Source organism: Pleurodeles waltl, chromosome 5 (assembly GCF_031143425.1).
Source record: "Pleurodeles waltl isolate 20211129_DDA chromosome 5, aPleWal1.hap1.20221129, whole genome shotgun sequence".
Lineage (NCBI taxonomy): Eukaryota > Metazoa > Chordata > Amphibia > Caudata > Salamandridae > Pleurodeles > Pleurodeles waltl.
The window spans coordinates 952,186,026-952,211,162 of NC_090444.1; the positions used below are offsets into that span (position 1 = coordinate 952,186,026).

The following is a 25,137-nucleotide window of genomic DNA, read 5'->3' on the forward strand; positions in this document are numbered from 1 at the left end:
ATGTCATAGAAACCCTCCACAAAATAGGTTTCTCAATCAACTACACAAAGTCACACCTTCTGCCGCGTCAAACACAGCAATACTTAGGAGCGACAATCAACACAGCAAAAGGGATTGCCACGCCAAGCCCACAAAGGGTTCAGGCATTTCACAATGTAATACAGGCCATGTATCCAAATCAAAAAATACAAGTCAAAAAGGTAATGAAACTCCTAGGCATGATGTCCTCATGCATAGCCATTGTCCCAAACGCAAGGTTGCACATGCGGCCCTTACAACAGTGCCTAGCATCACAGTGGTCACAGGCACAGGGTCAAATTCTAGATCTGGTGTTGGTAGACCGCCAAACATACACCTCGCTTCAATGGTGGAACAGTATAAATTTCAACCAGGGGCGGCCTTTCCAAGACCCAGTGCCACAATACGTAATAACAACAGATGCCTCCATGATAGGGTGGGGAGCACACCTCAATCAGTACAGCATCCAAGGACAATGGGACACTCACCAAAAACACTTTCACATAAATCACTTAGAACTATTGGCAGTATTTCTAGCGCTCAAAGCATTTCAACCCATAATAAGCTACAAACACATCCTTGTCAAAACAGACAACATAACAACGATGTATTACCTAAACAAACAGGGAGGCACACACTCAACACAGTTGTGTCTCCTGGCACAGAAAATATGGCATTGGGCGATTCACAACCACATTCGCCTAATAGCACAATTTATTCCAGGAATTCAGAACCAGCTAGCGGACAATCTTTCTCGGGATCACCAACAGATCCACGAATGGGAGATTCACCCCAAATACTGAATACTTACTTCCAAAGTTGGGGAATGCCACAAATAGATCTATTTGCAACAAAGGAAAACGCAAAATGCCAAAACTTCGCATCCAGGTACCCACAAGATCAGTCTCAGGGCAATGCGTTATGGATGAGTTGGTCAGGGATATTTGCTTACGCTTTTCCCCCTCTCCCACTCCTTCCATATCTAGTAAACAAGCTGAGTCAAAACAAACTCAAACTCATACTAATAGCACCAACATGGGCAAAGCAACCTTGGTACACAACACTACTAGACCTCTCAGTAGTGCCTCATGTCAAGCTACCAAACATACCAGATCTGTTAACGCAACACAAACAACAGATCAGACACCCAAATCCAGCATCGCTGAATCTAGCAATCTGGCTCCTGAAGTCCTAGAGTTCGGACATTTAGACCTTACACAGGAATGTATGGAGGTCATAAAACAAGCTAGGAAACCTACCACTAGACATTGCTATGCAAATAAGTGGAAAGGATTTGTATATTACTGCCACAACAATCAAATTCAACCCTTACACGCATCTGCCAAAGACATCGTAGGAAACTTACTACATTTGCAAAAATCAAAGCTAGCTTTCTCTTCCATTAAAATACATCTTACAGCAATTTCAGCTTACCTGCAAATTACGCACTCAACTTCTCTATTTAGAATACCAGTCATAAAAGCATTTATGGAAGGTCTAAAGAGAATTATACCACCAAGAACACCACCAGTTCCTTCATAGAACCTTAACATTGTCTTAACACGACTCATGGGTCCACCTTTTGAGCCCCTGCACTCTTGTGAAATGCAATACTTAACATGGAAAGTTGCATTTTTAATTGCCATCACATCTTTAAGAAGAGTAAGTGAGATTCAAGCATTTACCATACAAGAACCATTTATTCAGATACACAAGCATAAAGTAGTTCTACGAACAAATCCTAAATTTTTACCAAAAGTCATATCATCGTTCCACTTAAATCAAACTGTAGAATTACCAGTGTTCTTCCCACAGCCAGAATCTGTAGCGGAAAGAGCACTACATACATTGGACATCAAAAGAGCGTTAATGTACTACATTGACCGAACAAAACTAATTCGCAAAACAATTATTTATTGCTTTCCAAAAACCTCATACAGGAAATCCAATTTCTAAGCAAGGCATTGCTAGATGGATAGTTAAGTGCATTCAAACCTGTTATCTTAAAGCTAAAAGAGAACTGCCTATTACACCAAAGGCACACTCAACTAGAAAGAAAGGTGCTACCATGGCCTTTCTAGGAAATATTCCAATGACAGCAATATGTAAGGCAGCTACATGGTCTACGCCGCATACATTTACCAAACACTACTGTGTAGACGTGCTAACAACACAGCAAGCCACAGTAGGCCAAGCAGTACTACGAACATTGTTTCAGACAACTTCAACTCCTACAGGCTGAACCACCGCTTTTGGGGAGATAACTGCTTACTAGTCTATGCACAGCATGTGTATCTGCAGCTACACATGCCACCGAACAGAAAATGTCACTTACCCAGTGTACATCTGTTCGTGGCATTAGTCACTGCAGATTCACATGCGCCCACCCGCCTCGCCGGGAGCCTGTAGCCGTTTAGAAGTTGATCTTGAACATCTGTATATTTGTAAATATATATATTACTTTAAACTACATTATGTACATACGTATTCACTCCATTGCGTGGGCACTATTACTAGCATATACAACTCCTACCTCACCCTCTGCGGGGGAAAACAATCTAAGATGGAGTCGACGCCCATGCGCAATGGAGCCGAAAAGGGAGGAGTCCCTCGATCTCGTGACTCGAAAAGACTTCTTCGAAGAAAAACAACTTGTAACACTCCGAGCCCAACACCAGATGGCGGGATGTGCACAGCATGTGAATCTGCAGCGACTAATGACACGAACAGATGTACACTGGGTAAGTGACATTTTCCATACCCCACGTATAGGTGGGCCTATTGCACAAACCATGTAAGGCCCTCCTGCGATCATATAAAGATGCCAATTTCGTATATATATATATATATAGCCTTTTCCTGTCCGTTACAGTGTTACCCCCACATCCCAGGTACTGTCTTTATTGGTAGAAATGTGTGGAACAGTAATGATGAAGTTTTACTGTTCAGTTGTGAAGTGAGATGTTTAATAAATATTTAGGAACAGTACATTTTATAAAGATACATTTACCTGTTTGAAATTCCTGTGGGCTTATTTGCATTTGCTCTTAAACTTCTCCCAACCAGGAATTAGTATTAGAATAAGTGTGAAACGTGTGAAATTCCTCCCAGAAGCAAACAATAGGCTAACCTGAATGGTTAGAGATGGCTCCTATGAATCTCATGTAATATGCAAGGTGGAGGCTGGTTTATATTTAACAATTTAGGTGCTCTGGAAAGGCAGATAACAGGATGCCAAGACAATTATTTTGTATCCACTGTTTGGTTGCTGGTGAACCCTGTTTTTTTTCTACCAGACTCCTCTGTTTGGGTTTATTGTGGTTACACTGGCTGTCCCAACTGTAATTTAGTGTTAGATGTAGGAGGACACTATCTTAAAGCCCAAGCCCAAGTTTAGTGTGGCCGAAGACTTGCACTATCTTGAAAATAGCCAACGTGGGAAGGATTGGCCTGTGTACCTTTACATATTAGTGGGTGTGTGTGCCCAGGAGTAATTCTCACCCACTGAGTAAACACAGAAGAGGACAAGACCTGCTTCCTCTTGTACCCAAGACAAAGAAGTGTACTCCATTGGTCATAAGACTGATGTCCTGTTCAAGCTACAGGGATATAGCTAGCTACAAGAAGCCTTTAACTGGCCAGTGGCAACAGAACCTGCACAGGCTGTTGACCTCTGCCTGACTGTGTGTGTCTCTCTCGAAGTGCCTCCCATGAGGGTCAGGGGGACTTTAAAAGTGTGCTCCTGTGGTGGATTGGAACATAAGACTACATCAGCGGTAACATGTTTGACCAGGACAAACCTAGTCGGTGTTTCGCCCCTTGCTCCATCGCGGTCAGCCTCATATTGTGTCTAGGTCCGTACTGGTCTACCACAACTATTAACTATCCTTGGCCCTCTGTGCTTCTTGACACTACTCATACTTAAAACTTAACTCATAATTCTGTTTCCCCTTATTGGACTCTTGTCATTTTACTCTGATTTCTGATTGTTTGGGATATCTACAGTTATGCAATTTTACTTTTTTTGGGAATTGTGTAAATACTTTATACATTACCCGAAGTTGTTCCTGTCTGCTCTGCTCTGTAGCTACCACGGTGATGAGCCCAGGTTAATTTAGTGACTTTGTGGGTTCACCCCAACATAGTTTATGTATATTCCTTGAGCTAGGTTGATGGTCAAAGGGTCTATTGTTTAATGATGGGATGAGCTCTTCACAATTGAGCATTACCCAATGCACCCATCCTTTTGGGCGAATGGAAGTAAAAAGACAGTGGCATCTATCAAAAGTGCTTCACTTCTGAAACATCCAATTTCTTTTGCATCTTTTGAAAGGGTACAGAGAAGCTTATGAGAATCCAACCATCAGTTTAGATTGTTGTATTACATACAAGTCTGTAGCGCACTGTAAGACTCATTGGCTAATCTCATCAGTGATTGATTTCAATAAGGTTATTTAAATATTATCAGTGATGTCATCAATTATGTCATTTAATGTCATGAGTGATGAAATATGTGAGGTCATAAGCAGTACATTATCACTGCGCAAGTTATAGTTGGTTTACTAAACGATAACTGGCGTAACTCAGGGTTTTGGGGTTTTTCAACGCTAGCTTGTCTCTTTTCAGCACCTAACTATAATGCCACTTTAACATTTGTCGTTTTTTTGTGTGAAAAAAAATGGAGAAAAAAAAAATATATATATATATGTATAATATAGTTTTTAATATATATGTATGTATGTATACCCTGTGAGAGAGCTTAGAGTTTCGCATTTTACTAGAAAGATGTATACGCTAACACAGAGAAAGCTCTGACTCAGAAATGTAAAATGAAAGCATATATCACGATTGTGCAACTTTGAACAGGAGGTAAAATGCCTGACCTATTGAGAACCTTATTCAAGCCAAAAACTCATGGCCCAGTTACTTTATCTGCTTCCTTAAGGAACTTTGAATCTCACTAGGTGACCAAGTATTATTTACTATTCCCAGGCTTACCTAAGTTTGCTGATATCAAGAATAATGCATCTCTCTGTGTCATCCATTCCTTGAGAGAGATCATACTCAGTGTGACATTTTCTTCCAGTAGAGACCAAAAGAAAGAAGTGTCAAGTAGCCTTTCATATGGATCCCTGTAGAAGACACTGTCTGCAAGAGGCCCTGTTCCTCCTTAGGCATTACCTTCCCCTTGTGTTGTGTCCAGGATTGCATGGTTAACAGCCTTCATATGCATTATTCTCTGCACTACTTTTGTTCATTTCTTTGAGCTACTTCTGTGGCTCCCTACCACAACTGGGCTGTGACAATCAAGGACACAGGCCCTTGTATCCTACTACTGGGTTCCCTGTGAATGAAGACCTCTACAACACAGGATTCCAAGACTCTCGGACATCTAATCTCTGCACCTATAGCTACTTAATGGCGTTGCACCTGATTTATTTTTCCACCAAAGAACTGAGGTATGGATCATGGTGGTCCCTGACTGTTTGTAGGTACACTGCTAATGTGCAAAAATGAACACTGCATACAAAGATGTTTTACAACATGTTTTCACCTTTGTCATTAGAACTCAAGGTCAGAGTATTGTAATGCTTTCAAACCGTTATTTAATGAGCAATTAAACTTAACAGAAATGAGTTACATTAAAATATATAACACTGACTGGACAATATTTGTTATCCCTGGGTTTAACATTCCACCCAACAACTTCCTTCAAGAATAAATATCAACTTTCCAACCCCACAAACCCCTGAAAATCAGTGTAAAAAAGAGGTACTTGGTATTTCATTGAGATCAGTGTCTATCCTACTGGTTATTTCAGTAAAAAAAAATAATAATAATAATTGTCAATAGGATTGCCCAGTTACCTTGGAGTGCCATAGACCTCTTATAACTTACTTGGCAAGTTGGAGGGCGAAAGTGCCAAAGGTCTTTTGTGTGTTTTTTTTAATGTATTTTTTTGGTGTTAGAGAGATGAAACGGTCACAATTGCCTTCTTACTTTCAATGTTTAGAATGTCATGAAAAGTGTAGGAGAGCCATCATGGCATTGTACATTTATACTGTTTCCTCATATGAGCCTCTGTACTCTCCAGGGGTCACTCCTGTTGATGGAACACCAGGCCGTCAATACTCTGACTGCTATCCTGTTGTTCTGGATGGAGCCATGGTAGGCTGGGTGGAGAAAGACCTAGCACCTGCTGTTGCAGATTCCCTTCGCACCTTCAAGGTTAGTTGAGGTTTAATATACAGTTTTGTAAAGGCCATACCTTTTTATTAGTAGTTTGCATTTTTTAATTTGTCTTCATAATGACATTTTATATTCTGTTGCATACCAGATACTTAGGCACCTGCAGAGTATCCTTTACTAGTTTCTAATCTGTAGGGTGCTCTAAAAGTTATAGATGAAAGAAGATACATTTGCAATAATTTACAGAGGCAAAATGCCCTTGAGTGATAATCTGACATGAACTTTTACAGTTATATTCAGAAAGTCTCCGTCTTATAATGGTGATTAGAGATTAAAATGCTAACGTTATGTGAGCTTTCCAACCCAGACCACCTTTCAAGAGTAAACTGACTGAATTGACTGTGCACCAATCCCTTCTCTAGATTCAGTCACTAAAAAGAATGCTCTTTGTATCTGGTTTCGGATGTCAGCAGTCCACGCTTGTTTCGAGGACTGCCTAATTGCCACTGGGCCCCCTATACCATGGAGGCCCGTCCTGATAGTGGGTACTGAATTTAAAAGTTTGAAATCAGTCATTCAGGATTTATAAAGCACAGCTGATCACCCAATAAGGTATCCAGGTGCTTGCAGGTCCCAGAGGCTTATTCCAACAGCCAGGTTTTGAGTGCCATTCGGAATTCCAGAAGTGAGGTAATGGTCCGGAAGTGCGTGGGGAGGCTGTTCCACGTTTTTGTTGTGATGTGAGAGAATGAGCATCCTCCACTTTTGCTTCCGTAGATGCAGGGAGTATGGGCAAGTGCAAAGTGTATTCTTCTTGACAGTTGGTGGAAGTTCAGCTGGTGGTTAATGTGCGCGGGTCCTTGGTTGTGTATAGCCTTGTGTGCATAGGTCAGCAGCTTGAATTGGCATCTCTTCTGTACGGGTAGCCAGTGGAGTTGCCTGAGGTGGGGTGTGATGTGGGTTCGTTGAGGAAGGCCGAGGATGAGTCTGGCTGCAGCATTCTGTATGGTCTGAAGTCTCTGTAGGTGGTGTGCGGCGATTCCTACTTAGAGGTCATTGTTGTAATCCAGTTGGCTGGTGATGAGGGCCTGCTTCACAGTGTGTATTGTGTGTAAGGGAAGCCACTTGAAGATCTTACATAGCACGTGCAAAGTGAGGAAGAAGGTGGAGGAGACAGCTTGGCTCTGTGATTTCATGGTGAGCTTGTTGTTGATGATGGTTCTGAGGTTTCTGGCATGGTCGGAGGGAGTGGGTGCGGGTCCTAGGTCTGATGGCCACAAGGAGTCGTTCTATGTGTTGCTGCTATTGCCAAAGACCAGTACTTCCGTCTTGTCTGTGTTCAGCTATAGGCAGTTCATCAGCCAGTGAGCAACACTTCTCATGCATCTGTGAAAGTTGGACTTGGGAGCAGGGAGATAGGCCGGTAGTTTTTGGGTTCACTTGGGTCGTCGGAGGGTTTTTTGAGTAGTGGTCTGACTTTTGAGTGTTTCCAGGCAGACATCAGGCAATGTTGCGGTGTTGATAGAGGTGTTGAGCAGGGTGGTGAGTTCCTGATCAATTCTTTGGCTTCCATGGTTGAAGAGGCGGTGCAGGCATGGGTCTGTGGGAGCTCTTGTCGATGGATATCATGGTGGAGGTGATGTCCTGGGTGGGGAGGGTGTTCCAAGTGGTCAGTGTGTGGTTCGTGTCAGTTACGGTGGTAGCGTATCTATCAAGGAAGTCTGTAGGTGTGGGTTGGGGTTCGAAGTTTCTGTATATGGTTGTGATTTTGTGGAAGAAACGGGCGAGGGTTGTTGTTCAGCTCCTGTGAGGGTGTGATGTTGTTTTTGCTGGCAGCGTTGTGGAGAATTCCTGAACAATGTTGAAAAGTTCCTTGGTGTTGTTGGCACTGGTTTTGATGTGTGCTGCAAGGGCTGTCGTCTTTGTTGCCTTCAGCAGGCAGTGGTAGATGTTGAGGGAGGTCTTGAAGGCTGCTCTGTCGGAGGCATCCTTGCAGGTGCACCATCTCCTCTCCAGCTATATCCTGTCTCATTTCACTGTTCTGAGTTCTTGGGTGTACTAGCTGTCTTTTGGGGATAATTTTCTCAGGTTATTGCTCTTGATGGGGAGGATGCTGCTGACGCAATTGGTGATCCAGGTGTTTAAGTTTTTCATTCCCTGTTCGAGCTTGGTAGCGGGGTTGGAGGTGCTGAGGGCATCTTCCCAGCTGCACTCTGAGATCTTTCGGGTGGAGGTGCAGTGACTGGAGATGCTTAAGTGGATGATGGAGTGATCGGTCTATGTGAGTTCGTTGACATGGCTGTTTTTTGCGCTGTTGCTGGAGGTGAAAATGTGGTCCAGCATGTGTCCTGTGGTGTGTGTAGGGTTGTGGACAATCTGGATAGGTCCAAGGCTGCTCATACTGTCGAGGAGGAGTGCAGTGCTGTTGTCGTTTGGGTCGTCAGTGGAAATTTAGGTTGCAGGGGGAGATGTAGTTCTTGGAGTCTAAGGCTAGGGGTGTAGTGAAGTCTGCAATGTGTTGCAGAAGCTGCAGCACAGGCCTCGGGGGCGGGGGCTGTCTGTATGCGAGGGTACCTCTGATGGTTGTTTTGTGGTCCAGGTGAAAGGTCCTGTGGAGCTATGGTCAGCGCAGTGGCAGTGTTTGTTGCAGGGTTCGGGGTGTAGAGCTCGGGGGGGGGGAATAGCAGTCGTGGTGCTAGGTGCAGTCCAGTCATGGACGGCCACAGACGGGCTTCCCTTTGGTTCTCCTTTAGCTTGCCAGCAGCGCATTGGCGCGCTGCGGCCTGCATTAAGTAGGTCCTAGGGTGGACGGGACTTCTGTTGACGGGAAGAACAGTGAGTGGGAAAACCCCAGTGAGAACACCCAGGCAGCTGCAGTGTCACTGGATGAGTCTTGAGCAAGCAAGAACTGGAATCCATAGGTAAGTGGCAGGCTAGGTGGCCATGCTTTAAGCATGATTATTTTTGTATTCATTGAGCCCGAACTTCAATCTGTCTTTTGCTCATCCTTAGTATTCTAGTTGTTCCCAGTGACTTTTTATTTGACATGCTTCCATATGAAAAGTTTAGTACTGAAAAAAATCCATAAAGTTTGCAAAACTAGCTCGCTGTACACAGGGCAGGATGTCTAGAAATGTAAAATTATCTATTCTAATCCTTGGTTAGTGATTATACTGAACTTTTATGAAATAATTGAACAATTAGATTGAGTTGAGTGCATGTAATTAATTAACATGATAGGAAATACCTACTTTTTTTCTTTTATTTATTTGTGATGCTTCCAATAGGTAATGCAAGAAAAAAAAGTGTCACCATGGATGGAGGTGGTTCTCATCCCAATGACTGGGAAAGCAGGTCTGTACCCAGGATTATTCCTTTTCAGTACCCCATGCAGGATGGTGCGGCCTGTGCAAAACCTCACCCTTGGAAGAGAAGAAATGATTGGCACCTTGGAACAGGTAAACCAACTTGAAATCACTTGGTTTGGGGGGATATAATAAAGTTCCTCTAATTTCCATTTTAATTATGTAATATAATCCAGTTACATAGTCTGACATCCTGACTCGCTACTTCCTCCAACTTGTGAGTATTGTCACTTTGTAGTGTGGCCAGCAACGTTGCTATATCACCTTCTGCTCACAGCTGCACACCATTGCCAGTTTTTTTTTTCCTCTAGTCTGTTGTGGATGGGATTCTCTTCTGTTAAACAACCTCATAACCAGGCTTTTACTCTATTTCTCTCGGTTGTACTCCGCTGTTGAGGCACTTCTGCCGAAAGAATCTTTAGAGTAGGTGCCCTGTCTAGAAGATGATCAAGGGGTGTATTTTTTTTTATCCCAGACAAAGGAGGGGGTCTGCCACCAATACTGGATAGACATACAGTAAATAGTCATGTTGTAGAAAGCTGGCCTGTTGTGTGGTGAGCACCTATGGCGTTATCACTTTATATCAGGTCAAGGTATCTCCTATTAGTGAGATGTAGGCAGTCTCTAGAAAGCCAGGGCTCTCTAGAGGTAGCTATGGATAAACAGCCATGACTCATCTAGGAGACCTGCAAAGTTTATGCACTACCACTGCAATCACACAGCACTTACACACATAAAAAGTACCACATAGCCTTACAAACGTAAGGGTACTTTATTATAGCAACACAAATACTAAGGTAATGAATAGGCAATACTCCTATAGGAGTCAAATAAACACACTATTATGTACACATTAAAAGTCAGCGATTAGCATAGAAAGCAATAGCAAATCATAAAGACAAAAGCAAATAGTGACCGTCCATGGGGAAGACCAAACCATATACTAAGTAAGTGGAATGTGAAAGGCGTCCCCCACCCAAGGAAGTGGAATCAGTAGAGGGGAGCTGGAGGAACTAGGAACCCCAAAAGGTAAGTACCAGGGTGCCCCCCAGCAACCAGGAGAAAAGAGGTAAGTAACTGGTTTCCCTCCCAGCCCACAGGAGGACTTAGGACTGTGTGAGACCCAGACAAGACTGGAAGAAACCAAAGGTGGATCCTGACAGAGGTGGACCTGCAAAAGAAGGGTACCAAGTCCACTTCGAGTTGAAGTGTCCGGCTGTGGCAGGAGCCACTGCCCACCCTTCTGTGGATGCAGGACTAGGTCGACGGTGGATGAAAAAAGTCACCAGTGCAACACAGGAGCCGAAGAAGAGCTCCGGAAGTGATGCAAGTGATGTCTCACATTGGCGGTCATGATACATTCGGTCAGTGGTTCTGGAAAACCACCAACAAGGCTTGGCAAATACAACAGTCGTAGAAGAAGGTTTTGTAAGGCTGAAGAGGACCTGTAAATCCTAGGGGACTCAACACAAGGAGGGGAGTCTGAGGTGACCCGCAACCGCTGGGAGAGTCGCAAGAAGAGGAGGCAGCCCCCACAGGAGACCCACGGGCAGCAGGCACAGGAGTCACAGTGAGGCCCACTCAGCACACCTGAAGAGGAAACACTTGTCACTGGAGCAGAAGGCAGGAGACCATGCTTTGCAGGGAAGAGTGCTGGGGGCCGGGGCTACACAGAGCCCGACGATCCCTTGGAGTAGGAGCAAACAAACCTTCGTAGCTGCAAGAGTCACAGTGTACAGGGGTACTGTCCTGCAAGGAGAGGCAAGGGCTTACCGTCTCCCAAGTAGGACAACTGGTAGAGAGGACCAAGGGAACCACTCCAGACCACCACCTGTGATGCAGGATCCATGCAGCTCCATTGTCGTTAAAGTTGGTGCCTGCGGATGCAGGGGAGTGACTCCTTCACTCCAACGGAGATTCCTTCTTGCTTCTTGTGCAGGCTGAAGACTTTTCACCCTGAGACGATGCACAGCCAGGAAAATGTTGCAGTTGCTGGACGGAAAAACAATGTTGCAGAGCATAGTCGTCGCTGGAGTTGCAGATTGTTGTTTCCTGGAGAGTTCATTTGCAGTCCTGGTGGCCAGAAGATAAGGTAAACGTTGCAGAGTAGTCCTGCTGGAATCTTGCACGTTGAATGTGAGGACCCACCCAAGAGGGAGACCTAAGTAGCCGAGGAAGGGGGATTGGTCAACTAGCAGGGTGATCATCTATCAGGAGGGGACTGTGACCACATCTTCGTGACCTCGCCACTGAAATGCTTCCAGGAGCCTTTGCCCACTTTGGATTCAAGATGGCAGAATCAAGTGGCCACCTGGAAGATCTCTGGACACCACCCCTGGGGTGATGATGGGCAGAGGAGTGGTCACTCCCCTTTCAAGTGTCCCATTTCTTGCCAGAGCAGCAGGGACAGGGGTCCCTGAACTGGTGCAAACTAGTTTATGCAAGGAGGGCACTAAAAGTGCCCTTCAAAGCATACCCGGTGGCTTGGGGAGGCTGCCCCTCCCAAGACTTGTAACACCTATTTCCAAGGGTTAGGGTGTTACCTCCCTCTCCCACAGGAAGTCCTTTGTTCTGCCTTGCTTGGCCTGAGCTAGTCAAGCACCAGGAGAGCAGAACCCTGTCTGACGGGTGGCAGCAGCACGGGCTGCCAGGAAAATCCCAGAAGACTGGTAGGAGCAATGATGGGGTCCCCTAAGGAGCCCTCAGAGTGCATGTAATCATACAACCAATACTGACAACAGTATTGGGGTATGATTCAGACATGTTTGATACCAAACATGCCCAGGTTCGTAGTTACCATTATGTAGCTGGACACAGGTAGTGTCCTGTGTCCATTACACAGGTAAATGGGCTTCCCCCGCACTTATGAAGTCCATTGTAATAGAGCTGGAGTTCATAGGGGCACCCCTGCTCATGCAGGGGTGCCCTCATACACAGGTACCTGCAACCTGACTTCACCTTCTGTAACTACGTCAATAAAACGCAGGTACTTCTGAAATAGGAAAGCCCAAAGGACATTGAGACATCAAAAATCTTCAGTTGCCTGAAACATTTGACCCTCTCTGCACCTGACCTGACTGTCTAGGACAACTGCCAAAGCTATCTGAGGAGATGAGACACCTTAGAAAGTTCACTGTCGCCACGCTGTCAGTGAAAGCATGAGTGAATAAAGTAGCCAAAATAATTTTTCTCACGATGAAAATGCTGCAAAACATCTTACTGCACCTAGGATTCCTCCACAAGATTCATGCCACTGTCTCTCTTGTTCGAACAAAACTGTATTATGCTAATGGTCTATATCAGTGCTCAACTTTGTCAACTATGAGAAAATTACAGAGAATTGAGGATGCTGCTGCTAGACTCATCCTACATGGAAAGCCTATGCACACCTCCCCCTGCCTAGAAGGACATACAGTTGTAATCAGTTGCCAAAAGGTCTATCTCCAAGCTGCGTTGTATCATACACAAAGCAATACAGTTCAAAGGATCTTTCATGAGCAGGAAGAAAATCAATAAATATATGCAACAAAGGACCCTACACTAAAGAATTGCTCTCCGCCTTAAAATTCCTACCCGCAAGAAAAAAAAACATGGGTGGAACATCTTTCTCTGATCTAGCAGTAGAATGCTGGAATTCGCTAACCACAAACAAAAGATCCACTGACAACCATCTCAGCTTCAGAAGATTAGACAAGAGCTGGGTTTTCCACACATGAAAACTATACTCGCAGTACAACAGTATACTACAGCAGTATACTGACAAACTATGCTTTTCACAGTATGGAGATGAGGTTGTCATTCTATACGTGTCATTGTACACTGAACTATGATCCCTATGTATAAGCAGATACGTCTATAAAAGGGGGCAAAACAGTTTGTATATTACATCGTAAGATACATCTGTATATCAGATCATGTCAATATTGCTGCTTCTAGGTACATATAGGTGCTTATAAAGAGGGGTTATTCCATCACTAAAACATTTCCAGACATTTGAGTGTTCTTGCCATACAGTATAGGCAACAACTATATTGCACTTCTAATCCTTTAAATGCTGAGGCTCTGTTTTGAATGTATTTCGTGTTTTTTTTTTTTTTTAATGGAGAAAATGTGTTGTTCAAGAAAGCGTACTTTCCTCCAGTACTGTCATCAACAAAAGGCTTATTTTTTAAGTGGTCATCCAGTTTTCTTACTGTTGTGGTTTTTACCTATTCGCAGTTTGTGATGGAAACAGGTGTGAAACCCATAGGTGAACCTGGAAAACTATACATTTTGTAAAAGTAGACAGAATTTCCAATTTAGAAATTGGTCATTAATGTAGTTTGCTTATGGTTTTCCCAAAGTAACTAATCACTGAAACGAAGTATGAAAAAATTAGCAATTCCCAACAGCATTTACATCTGTATTATTTTTACTCAATGGCCAATTTATAAAGTTCATGGCATAACGACCGTCAGACCCTTCCTGTCACAGGGATGTGTAGTGTTTATTGGTTGTCCAAAAACGTGCTACACCCAGAGAAAACAACTGAGCTGGAGCTTTTAGTGATTTTTGCGTTGTGCACTTACCATACTGCTGTTGATATGGCAAAATCTAATGAAAGAAAAATGGAAACTAAGGAAACTTGTGTATTTTTTTTAAATGTGCACAAGATGCTGAATTTGATAATAGTGGGTATTTGTACACCTTTGAATTTGGGTTTAACCTTGCTAGCATATGATTCAGAGGGCATATTGCAAAATGTGTTCTTAATTGCACTCTGGCCTTAATTTGGAAGCCAAAAATGGAGATAAATACAATTGGTAATAAAGAATGTGTTTCTGTTCTCCCACACTTCTCATAAATGTGGTATCCAACTTGAGTGGGTTTCCATGCGGCCCACACCAGGAAAGGCCATAAAAAATGTAAGGAGATATCACATTTTCAGCATGAGAAAAGGCCCTTTTTGGGTAGCTGCAGTATTTGGGTCCAGGCTTCACTGACCCATAGGGATATCTACCAAACCCAGAAATTTCTGAAATCAAGACATCCAGGGAGTCCAGGGTGGTGTGACTTGGGTGGATCTCATTTCGATTTGCATCACACCAGAGCCATGCAAACCTAAAACTTGGGTAGAAATGACATATTTCTGTATGACAAAGTTCCAAAAACTGCAGGACTACACAAAATTTGTGTCTCCAAGCATTCCCACGCTTTTCATGATATAAACAGTACCCCACTTCTGTGGATACGCAGAGCTGCCTTACCTGATCCTCAGTGCGTGCAGTGTGGTGGCCCAGTGACAATGCAGTCTCACTTATGTCATAGACTGTGTGAGGGAGAGTGGTAGAGACTGACTCAGAAGCGTTGATTCCACAAAATAGATAAATTGGAGGAGGCCTCCACTACAGATACTAAAGGTTCCTCTGCACCACTCCAGGTAAATGAACAGTAGTTCAATGGACTGAATGATTCGTCAACCACAGTATGAGATACATATGAGTGTTTCTGTAAAACCTGTTTGTGTGTGTGTTTTTGAGAGAGGGTGAGGGAGGACAAAAGGAACATGCAACAGAATTGTTCTACATATGTTTATGAAATCTTCATAAAAACTCAGATTCTATAATTAAACCAGTATAAAACAGAAAAATGAGCAGCATAAACTTGTATTTCAAACAAATCATTGTCGCTTGAAGTTATGATTTAAGTACTAACTGGAAGGGAGACTCTGACTGAACATTGCTACATCTTGACTGACTATAATTTGTCATGAACATATAAAAAAAGAAGTTTTGGAGTATCTATTGCAAAAGTAGACTTTTTTTCATGAATTAAAAAAAAAAAAAAACGCTGAAATTCATCAAATGGTGGTGTTTTCCATGTAGGTTTTCATGAACATTGCTATCTTCGAAGGAGATATTGTACCAGGAACTACCACCCACCAAGAACTTTTTCCTCACAGCATGATGAGTGTAGTGGCTAATTTCATCCCTTTTTCGGACCACAACCAGAGTCCCAGAAACATGTACCAGTGCCAGATGGGTAAGACTTTCAAATCATTTTGTCTATCATTACCAATAAAGAGTTTTAATCAGAGGGTTGCCCCATATATGTAATTAAACGTTACTGCTGAACACTTCTGTTTGTCAACTTGAACTTTGTACTAATACAAATAGATGATGGTGTAAGTATGTGCCATTCCAAAAGCAGCATACAGCATATTTGTATACTTTCTTAAAATGCTAAGAAACAATACCAACATAATAGGAGTACTGTGTTAAAGACCTGAATCAGTCATTTAAAAAAAATATATATATATATATATATATGTTCGATGGCATGTGTAGCTGCAGATACACATGCTGTGCACATCCCGCCATCTGGTGTTGGGCTCGGAGTGTTACAAGTTGTTTTTCTTCGAAGAAGTCTTTTTCGAGTCACGAGACCGAGGGACTCCTCCCATTTTGACTCCATTGCGCATGGGCGTCGACTCCATCTTAGATTGTTTTTTTTCCGCCATCGGGTTCGGACGTGTTCCTTTTCGCTCCGTGTTTCGGGTCGGAAAGTTAGTTAGAATCTCGGAAAAAACGTCGGTACTGTTTGCGTTCGGTATTGGGTTAGTTACAACAGATAGACACCGAATTTTGATTAGCTCAGGTGGCCCTTCGGGGTTTTTTCGATTCCCCGTCGGGGCCTGGTCGGCCCGGCCACGTGCAACTTCAAGGCTGATGGAACGGACCCCGTTCCGCTTCTGTCCAAAATGCCATAACAAGTATCCGTATACGGATCAGCATCTTGTCTGTAACTTGTGCTTGTCCCCAGAGCACAAGGAAGATACTTGTGAGGCCTGTCGAGCGTTTCGGTCCAGAAAGACGTTAAGAGACCGAAGAGCCAGAAGATTGCAGATGGCGTTGACGCCGACAGGACAAGAGCTTTTCGAGGAAGAAGAGGAAGCTTTCTCTATCCAAGAGTCGGACTCGGAAGAGCTCGAGGTGGAAGAAATGCTGAAAACCGTGAGTAAGACATCGAAACATAAGGCTCATGAGAAGTCAACAAAAGCCCAGGGGACGCCACCGCCAACAGGCCATGGCTTAACCCAAAAAATAGGTGACCGAGCCAAGGCACCGAAAAAGGGCACGCTGGTGTCGAAGTCATCCAACTCCGGTCGAGATACCGCCACACAGCAATCTCGGACCCGAGACATCAGCTCCGAGAAATTTCGGCACCGTGACAGCGGCACCGAACAAATTCGGCACCGAGAAACCTCCACGCCGAAAATTGTAAAGGTTTCTTCGGAGCCTAAAAAGACGTCCGAAAAAGTTTTGGTTCCGAAACATCCAGCCTCGGAGCCGAAAACAGGTTCCTATACAGAGGAACAGGGATTGTCCTCCCAAATGCAAAAACATAGACTTGGAGAGGAACTTCAAGCTGTAGAGCCAGACTATACTCAAAGAAGGCTCCACATTCATCAAAACACAGTTAGGATAACCACTCTTCCCCCAATTAAAATAAAAAGAAAACTTGCCTTTCAAAAAAAGGACAAGGAGCCACAAGCAAAGGTGGCAAAGAAAACAACTCCACCACCGTCTCCACCACCATCTTTGCACACATCACCAGTAGCAACTCCTCCACTGATGCACTCCCCGACTCATACTGCCATGAGTCAAGATGATCCCGATGCATGGGACCTTTACGATGCTCCAGTATCGGACAACAGCCCAGACTCGTACCCTGCCAGGCCGTCCCCTCCTGAGAACAGTACATCTTACACACAGGTGATCGCAAGGGCAGCTGCTTTCCATAACGTCACCTTGCATTCCGAACCAATTGAGGATGACTTTTTGTTTAACACGCTATCCTCCACTCATAGCCAATACCAAAGACTACCTATGCTCCCAGGAATGCTAAAACATTCAAAACAAATCTTTCAGGATCCTGTTAAAGGCCGAGCCATAACTCCAAGGGTGGAGAAAAAGTACAAGCCACCGCCAACAGATCCTGTTTATATTACAACCCAGTTAACACCAGACTCAGTAGTTGTCGGGGCAGCTCGTAAGAGAGCAAACTCTCATACCTCGGGGGACGCACCACCTCCAGACAAAGAGAGTCGCAAATTTGATGCTGCGGGCAAAAGGGCTGCAGCACAAGCAGCAAACCAATGGTGCATTGCCAATTCACAAACACTTTTGGCAAGATATGATAGAGCTCACTGGGATGAGATGCAACATTTGATAGAACACTTACCCAAGGGGTTCCAAAAAAGAGCACAACAAGTGGTAGAAGAAGGACAAAGTATCTCTAATAATCAGATACGGTCTTCAATGGATGCAGCAGATACGGCTGCAAGGACAGTAAATACTGCAATAACAATAAGAAGGAACGCATGGCTACGCACGTCAGGTTTCAAGCCGGAAATTCAACAAGCCGTGCTAAATATGCCTTTTAATGAACAGCAGTTGTTTGGGCCGGAAGTCGACACTGCTATTGATAAACTCAAAAAAGACACTGATACAGCAAAAGCCATGGGCGCACTCTACTCCCCGCAGAGCAGAGGCACATTTCGCAAAACACCTTTTAGGGGAGGGTTTTGAGGACAACCTACAGAAACCACAACATCACAAACAAGGCCCACTTACCAAAGCCAATATCAGCGGGGAAGTTTTCGGGGGCAATATAGAGGGGGACAATTCCCAAAAAATAGAGGAAAATTCCAAAGCCCCAAAAGTCCTCAAAATAAGCAGTGACTTACAAGTCACACATCCCCATTACATAACACCTGTGGGGGGGATACTAAGCCAATTTTACAAACATTGGGAGGAGATAACAACAGATACTTGGGTACTAGCAATTATCCAGCATGGTTATTGCATAGAATTTCGCAAATTCCCTCCAACAGTCCCACCAAAAACACACAGTATGTCAAAACAACATATAAATCTTCTAGGATTAGAAGTTCAAGCATTGCTCCAAAAAGAGGCAATAGAATTAGTACCAAAACAGGAACTAAACACAGGAGTTTACTCACTGTACTTTCTGATACCCAAGAAAGACAAAACTCTAAGACCTATACTACAGGGAGTGCAGAATTATTAGGCAAGTTGTATTTTTGAGGATTAATTTTATTATTGAACAACAACCATGTTCTCAATGAACCCAAAAAACTCATTAATATCAAAGCTGAATATTTTTGGAAGTAGTTTTTAGTTTGTTTTTAGTTTTAGCTATGTTAGGGGGATATCTGTGTGTGCAGGTGACTATTACTGTGCATAATTATTAGGCAACTTAACAAAAAACAAATATATACCCATTTCAATTATTTATTATTACCAGTGAAACCAATATAACATTTCAACATTCACAAATATACATTTCTGACATTCAAAAACAAAACAAAAACAAATCAGTGACCAATATAGCCACCTTTCTTTGCAAGGACACTCAAAAGCCTGCCATCCATGGATTCTGTCAGTGTTTTGATCTGTTCACCATCAACATTGCGTGCAGCAGCAACCACAGCCTCCCAGACACTGTTCAGAGAGGTGTACTGTTTTCCCTCCTTGTAAATCTCACATTTGATGATGGACCACAGGTTCTCAATGGGGTTCAGATCAGGTGAACAAGGAGGCCATGTCATTAGATTTCCTTCTTTTATACCCTTTCTTGCCAGCCATGCTGTGGAGTACTTGGACGCGTGTGATGGAGCATTGTCCTGCATGAAAATCATGTTTTTCTTGAAGGATGCAGACTTCTTCCTGTACCACTGCTTGAAGAAGGTGTCTTCCAGGAACTGGCAGTAGGACTGGGAGTTGAGCTTGACTCCATCCTCAACCCGAAAAGGCCCCACAAGCTCATCTTTGATGATACCAGCCCAAACCAGTACTCCACCTCCACCTTGCTGGCGTCTGAGTCGGACTGGAGCTCTCTGCCCTTTACCAATCCAGCCACGGGCCCATCCATCTAGCCCATCAAGACTCACTCTCATTTCATCAGTCCATAAAACCTTAGAAAAATCAGTCTTGAGATATTTCTTGGCCCAGTCTTGACGTTTCAGCTTGTGTGTCTTGTTCAGTGGTGGTCGTCTTTCAGCCTTTCTTACCTTGGCCATGTCTCTGAGTATTGCACACCTTGTGCTTTTGGGCACTCCAGTGATGTTGCAGCTCTGAAATATGGCCAAACTGGTGGCAAGTGGCATCGTGGCAGCTGCACGCTTGACTTTTCTCAGTTCATGGGCAGTTATTTTGCGCCTTGGTTTTTCCACACGCTTCTTGCGACCCTGTTGACTATTTTGAATGAAACGCTTGATTGTTCGATGATCACGCTTCAGAAGCTTTGCAATTTTAAGAGTGCTGCATCCCTCTGCAAGATATCTCACTATTTTTGACTTTTCTGAGCCTGTCGAGTCCTTCTTTTGACCCATTTTGCCAAAGGAAAGGAAGTTGCCTAATAATTATGCACACCTGATATAGGGTGTTGATGTCATTAGACCACACCCCTTCTCATTACAGAGATGCACATCACCTAATATGCTTAATTGGTAGTAGGCTTTCGAGCCTATACAGCTTGGAGTAAGACAACATGCATAAAGAGGATGATGTGGTCAAAATACTAATTTGCCTAATAATTCTGCACTCCCTGTAGATCTCAGAATATTAAATACATACATCAAGTCAGACCACTTTCACATGGTTACATTACAAGAAGTAATCCCACTGCTCAAACAACAAGACTACATGACAACACTGGATCTAAAGGATGCATATTTCAATATACCAATACATCCTTCACACAGAAAGTATCTAAGGTTTGTATTCCAAGGGATACATTACCAATTCAAAGTGTTGCCATTCGGAATAACGACTGCGCCAAGAGTTTTTACAAAATGTCTAGCAGTAGTAGCTGCACATATCAGAAGGCAGCAAATACATGTGTTCCCGTACCTAGACGATTGGTTAATCAAAACTAACACGCAAATACAGTGTTCACAACACACAAATTATGTCATAGAAACCCTACACAAACTAGGTTTCTCAATCAATTACTCAAAGTCACACCTTCTGCCGTGTCAAACACAGCAATACCTAGGAGCAACAATCAACACAGTAAAAGGAATTGCCACTCCAAGTCCACAAAGAGTCCAAACATTCCACAATGTAATACAAGCCATGTATCCAAACCAAAAGATACAGGTCAAATTAGTAATGAAACTCCTAGGCATGATGTCCTCATGCATAGCCATTGTCCCAAACGCAAGGTTGCACATGCGGCCCTTACAACAGTGCCTAGCATCACAGTGGTCACAGGCACAGGGTCAACTTCTAGATCTGGTGTTGATAGACCGCCAAACATACATCTCGCTTCAATGGTGGACCAGTATAAATTTAAACCAAGGGCGGCCTTTTCAAGACCCAGTGCCACAATACGTAATAACGACAGATGCATCCATGACAGGGTGGGGAGCACACCTCAATCAGCACAGCATCCAAGGACAATGAGACATTCAGCAAAGACAGTTTCATATTGTAAGGAAATACCTCCTTGGCATGGTTACCCCCTGACTTTTTGCCTTTGCTGATGCTATGTTTTGAATTGAAAGTGTGCTGAGGCCTGCTAACCAGGCCCCAGCACCAGTGTTCTTTCACTAACCTGTACTTTTGTTTTACACAATTGGCACACCCTGGCCTCCAGGTAAGTCCCTTGTAACTGGTACCCCTGGTACCAAGGGCCCTGATGCCAGGGAAGGTCTCTAAGGACTGCAGCATAGCTTATGCCACCCTGGGGACCCCTCACTCTGCACAGACACACTGCTTGCCAGCTTGTGTGTGCTGGTGAGAACAAAACGAGTAAGTCGACATGGCACTCCCCTCAGGGTGCCATGCCAACCTCACACTGCCTATGCAGTATAGATAAGTCACCCCTCTAGCAGGCCTTACAGCCCTAAGGCAGGGTGCACTATACCATAGGTGAGGGCACCAGTGCATGAGCACTGTGCCCCTACAGTGTCTAAGCAACACCTTAGACATTGTAAGTGCAGGGTAGCCATAAGAGTATATGGTCTGGGAGTCTGTCAAACACAAACTCCACAGCACCATAATGGCTACACTGAAAACTGGGGAGTTTGGTATCAAACTTCTCAGCACAATAAATACACACTGATGCCTGTGTACATTTTATTGTAAAGTACACCCCAGAGGGCACCTTAGAGGTGCCCCCTGAAACCTTAACCAACTACCTGTGTAGGCTGACTGGTTCTAGCAGCCTGCCACACTCGAGACATGTTGCTGGCCCCATGGGGAGAGTGCCTTTGTCACTCTGAGGCCAGTAACAAAGCCTGCACTGGGTGGAGATGCTAACACCTCCCCCAGGCAGGAGCTGTAACACCTGGCGGTGAGCCTCAAAGGCTCACCCCTTTGTTCCAGCACCGCAGGGCACTCCAGCTAGTGGAGTTGCCCGCCCCCTCCGGCCACGGCCCCACTTTTGGCGGCAAAGCCGGAGGAAATAATGAGAATAACAAGGAGGAGTCACTGGCCAGTCAGGACAGCCCCTAAGGTGTCCTGAGCTGAAGTGACTCTAACTTTTAGAAATCCTCCATCTTGCAGATGGAGGATTCCCCCAATAGGGATAGGAATGTGACCCCCTCCCCTTGGGAGGAGGCACAAAGAGGGTGTACCCACCCTCAGGGCTAGTAGCCATTGGCTACTAACCCCCCAGACCTAAACACGCCCTAAAATTTAGTATTTAAGGGCTCCCCTGAACCTAAGAATTTAGATTCCTGCAACTTACTGACGAAGAAGACTGCTGAGCTGAAAACCCCTGCAGAAGAAGAAAGAAGACACCAACTGCTTTGGCCCCAGTCCTACTGGCCTGTCTCCTGCCTTCTAAAGAAACCTGCTCCAGCGACGCTTTCTCAAGGACCAGCGACCTCTGAATCCTCAGAGGACTGCCCTGCTTCAAGAGGAACAAGAAACTCCAGAGGACAGCGGACCTGCTCCAAAAAGACTGCAACTTTGTTTCAGAGGAGCAGATTTAAAGACCCCTGCAATCCCCGCAAGAAGCGTGAGACTTGCAACACTGCACCCGGCGACCCCGACTCGACTGGTGGAGATCCAATACCTCAGGGAGGACCCTCCGGCGACTCCGAGACTGTGAGTAACCAAAGTTGTCCCCCCTGAGTCCCCACAGCGACGCCTGCAGAGGGAATCCCCAGGCTCCCCCTGACCGCGACTGCCTGACTCTAAAATCCCGACGGCTGGAAAAGACCCTGCACCCCCCAGCACCTGAAGGATCGGAACCTCCGTGCAGGAGTGACCCCTAGGAGGCCCTCTCCCTTGCCTAGGTGGTGGCTACCCCGAGGAGCCCCCCCCTTGCCTGCCTGCATCGAAGAAGAGACCCCTTGGTCTCCCATTGATTTACATTGGAAACCCAACGCTTGTTTCTGCACTGCACCCGGCCGCCCCAGTGCCGCTAAGGGTGTACTTTCTGTGTGGACTTGTGTCCCCCCCCCGGTGCCCTACAAAACCCCCCCTGGTCTGCCCTCCGAAGACGCGGGTACTTACCTGCTGGCAGACTGGAACCGGGGCACCCCCTTCTCTCCATTGAAGCCTATGTGTTTTGGGCACCTCTTTGACCTCTGCACCTGACCGGCCCTGAGCTGCTGGTGTGGTAACTTTGGGGTTGCTATGAACCCCCAACGGTGGGCTACCTTGGACCCAAAACTGTGACCTGTAAGTGATTTACTTACCTGCTAAAAAATAACAATACTTTACCTCCCCCAGGAACTGTGAAAATTGCAGTGTCCACTTTTAAAACAGCTATTTGTGTTTTATGTGAAAAGTATATATGCTACTGTGATTATTCAAAGTTCCTAAAGCACTTACCTGCAATACCTTTCAAATGAGATATTACATGTAGAATTTGAACTTGTGGTTCTTAAAATAAACTAAGAAAATATATGTTCGATGGCATCTGTCGCTGTAGATACACATGGTATGCATGAGCTCGCCATCTGGTGTTGGGTCGGAGTGTTACAAGTTGTTTTTCTTCGAAGAAGTGTTTTCGAGTCACGGGACCGAGTGACTCCTCCTTCTGTGCTCATTGCGCATGGGCGTCGACTCCATCTTCGATTGTTTTCTTTCCGCCATCGGGTTCGGACGTGTTCCTGTCGCTCCGAGTTTCGGAACGGAAAGATAGCTGAAAACGGAAGATTTTCGACGGTATCGTTGCGATCTGGTTCGAGATAGACACATACGACGACGCGTTGAACATCGAAGCGCTTCGGTGCCCTTCGGGGTAGATTTCGGCACCCCGTCGGGGCCTAGTCGGCCCGACCGCGTGGAGAACAACGCCGATGGAACGGACCCCGTTTCGATTCTGCCCCGAATGCCACAACAAATATCCTTATACGGACCTACACTCGGTCTGTAACCTGTGCCTGTCACCCGAGCACAGCGAAGAATCCTGTGAGGCCTGTCGGGCGTTCCGGTCCCGAAAAACTCTGCGCGACCGTCGAGCGAGAAGACTGCAGATGGCGTCCACGCCAAAGGAGCGTCGACAGTTCGAGACAGAAGAGGAACAGGAGGAATCCTTTTCCATCCAGGATTCAGACTCCGACGAGCTAGACTCTACAAAAACTGTGAGTAAGACGTCGAGATCAGAACTTAAAAAAGGAAAGAAGGCCCAGGGGACGCCACTGCCAACCGGCCATGGCTCCACCCAAATTCTCGGTGACCAACAATCGGCACCGAAAAAGGCCCATTCAGTGTCGAGATCGTCCGACTTCGGTCGAGACACCGGCACGCAGCCTCCTCGGGACCGAGAGAGTGCTAAACAGAAGCATCGACACCGAGAGTTCGGTGTCGACACGGATCTACGCCAAGACAGTGGCGCCGAAGACCATAGAGGCCAAGAATTTTCGGCACAGAAAAAGAGGAAGGTTACCTCGGAGCCGAAAAAACAATCAACAGGGTTTTCGGAGCCGAAAAAAGCGACATCAGACCCTGTTTCAGGCTCCTATACTGAAGAGCATTCTATGTCTTCACAAATGAAGAAACATAGATTTGAACAAGAACTGCAATCCACTGACGTGGATCACACGCAAAAGCGTATCTTTATTCAGCAGGGGACTGGGAAGATCAGTACCCTTCCACCTGTCAAACGAAAGAGAACGCTTCAGTTTACTCCTCAGCAACAAACAGCACAAAAGGTAACACCTCCTCCCTCGCCTCCACCTGTAACTCCGGCTTCGCCAACTTACACCCCGTCCCATTCGCCAGCTCACACCGCCATGAGCCACGATGACCAAGATCAGGATGCGTGGGACTTGTACGACGCACCAGTGTCTGATAACAGCCCAGACACATACCCAAGTAGGCCATCACCACCGGAAGACAGCACAGCCTACTCACAAGTGGTGGCTAGAGCAGCACTATTCCATAATGTGGAACTACACTCGGAACAAGTAGAGGATGATTTTTTATTTAACACCCTCTCTTCAACCCACAGCTCCTACCAAAGCCTGCCGATGCTCCCAGGCATGCTACGCCATGCAAAGGACATTTTCAAGGAGCCAGTTAAAAGTAGGGCAGTGACG

The 25,137-nt window shown here is 45.0% G+C and overlaps 1 protein-coding gene across 1 annotated transcript in view; it reads left to right on the forward strand.

Annotated features, from left to right (window-relative positions):
• POLR1B (RNA polymerase I subunit B) overlaps positions 1–25,137 on the forward strand; it is a 294,522-nt gene that overhangs the window by 205,530 nt on the left and 63,855 nt on the right. The window contains exons 10-12 of the mRNA XM_069235071.1: positions 6,113–6,246; positions 9,495–9,665; positions 15,437–15,593. Of these exons, the coding sequence (XP_069091172.1) occupies positions 6,113–6,246; positions 9,495–9,665; positions 15,437–15,593 (462 nt within the window). The remainder of the gene's footprint in view (positions 1–6,112; positions 6,247–9,494; positions 9,666–15,436; positions 15,594–25,137) is intronic.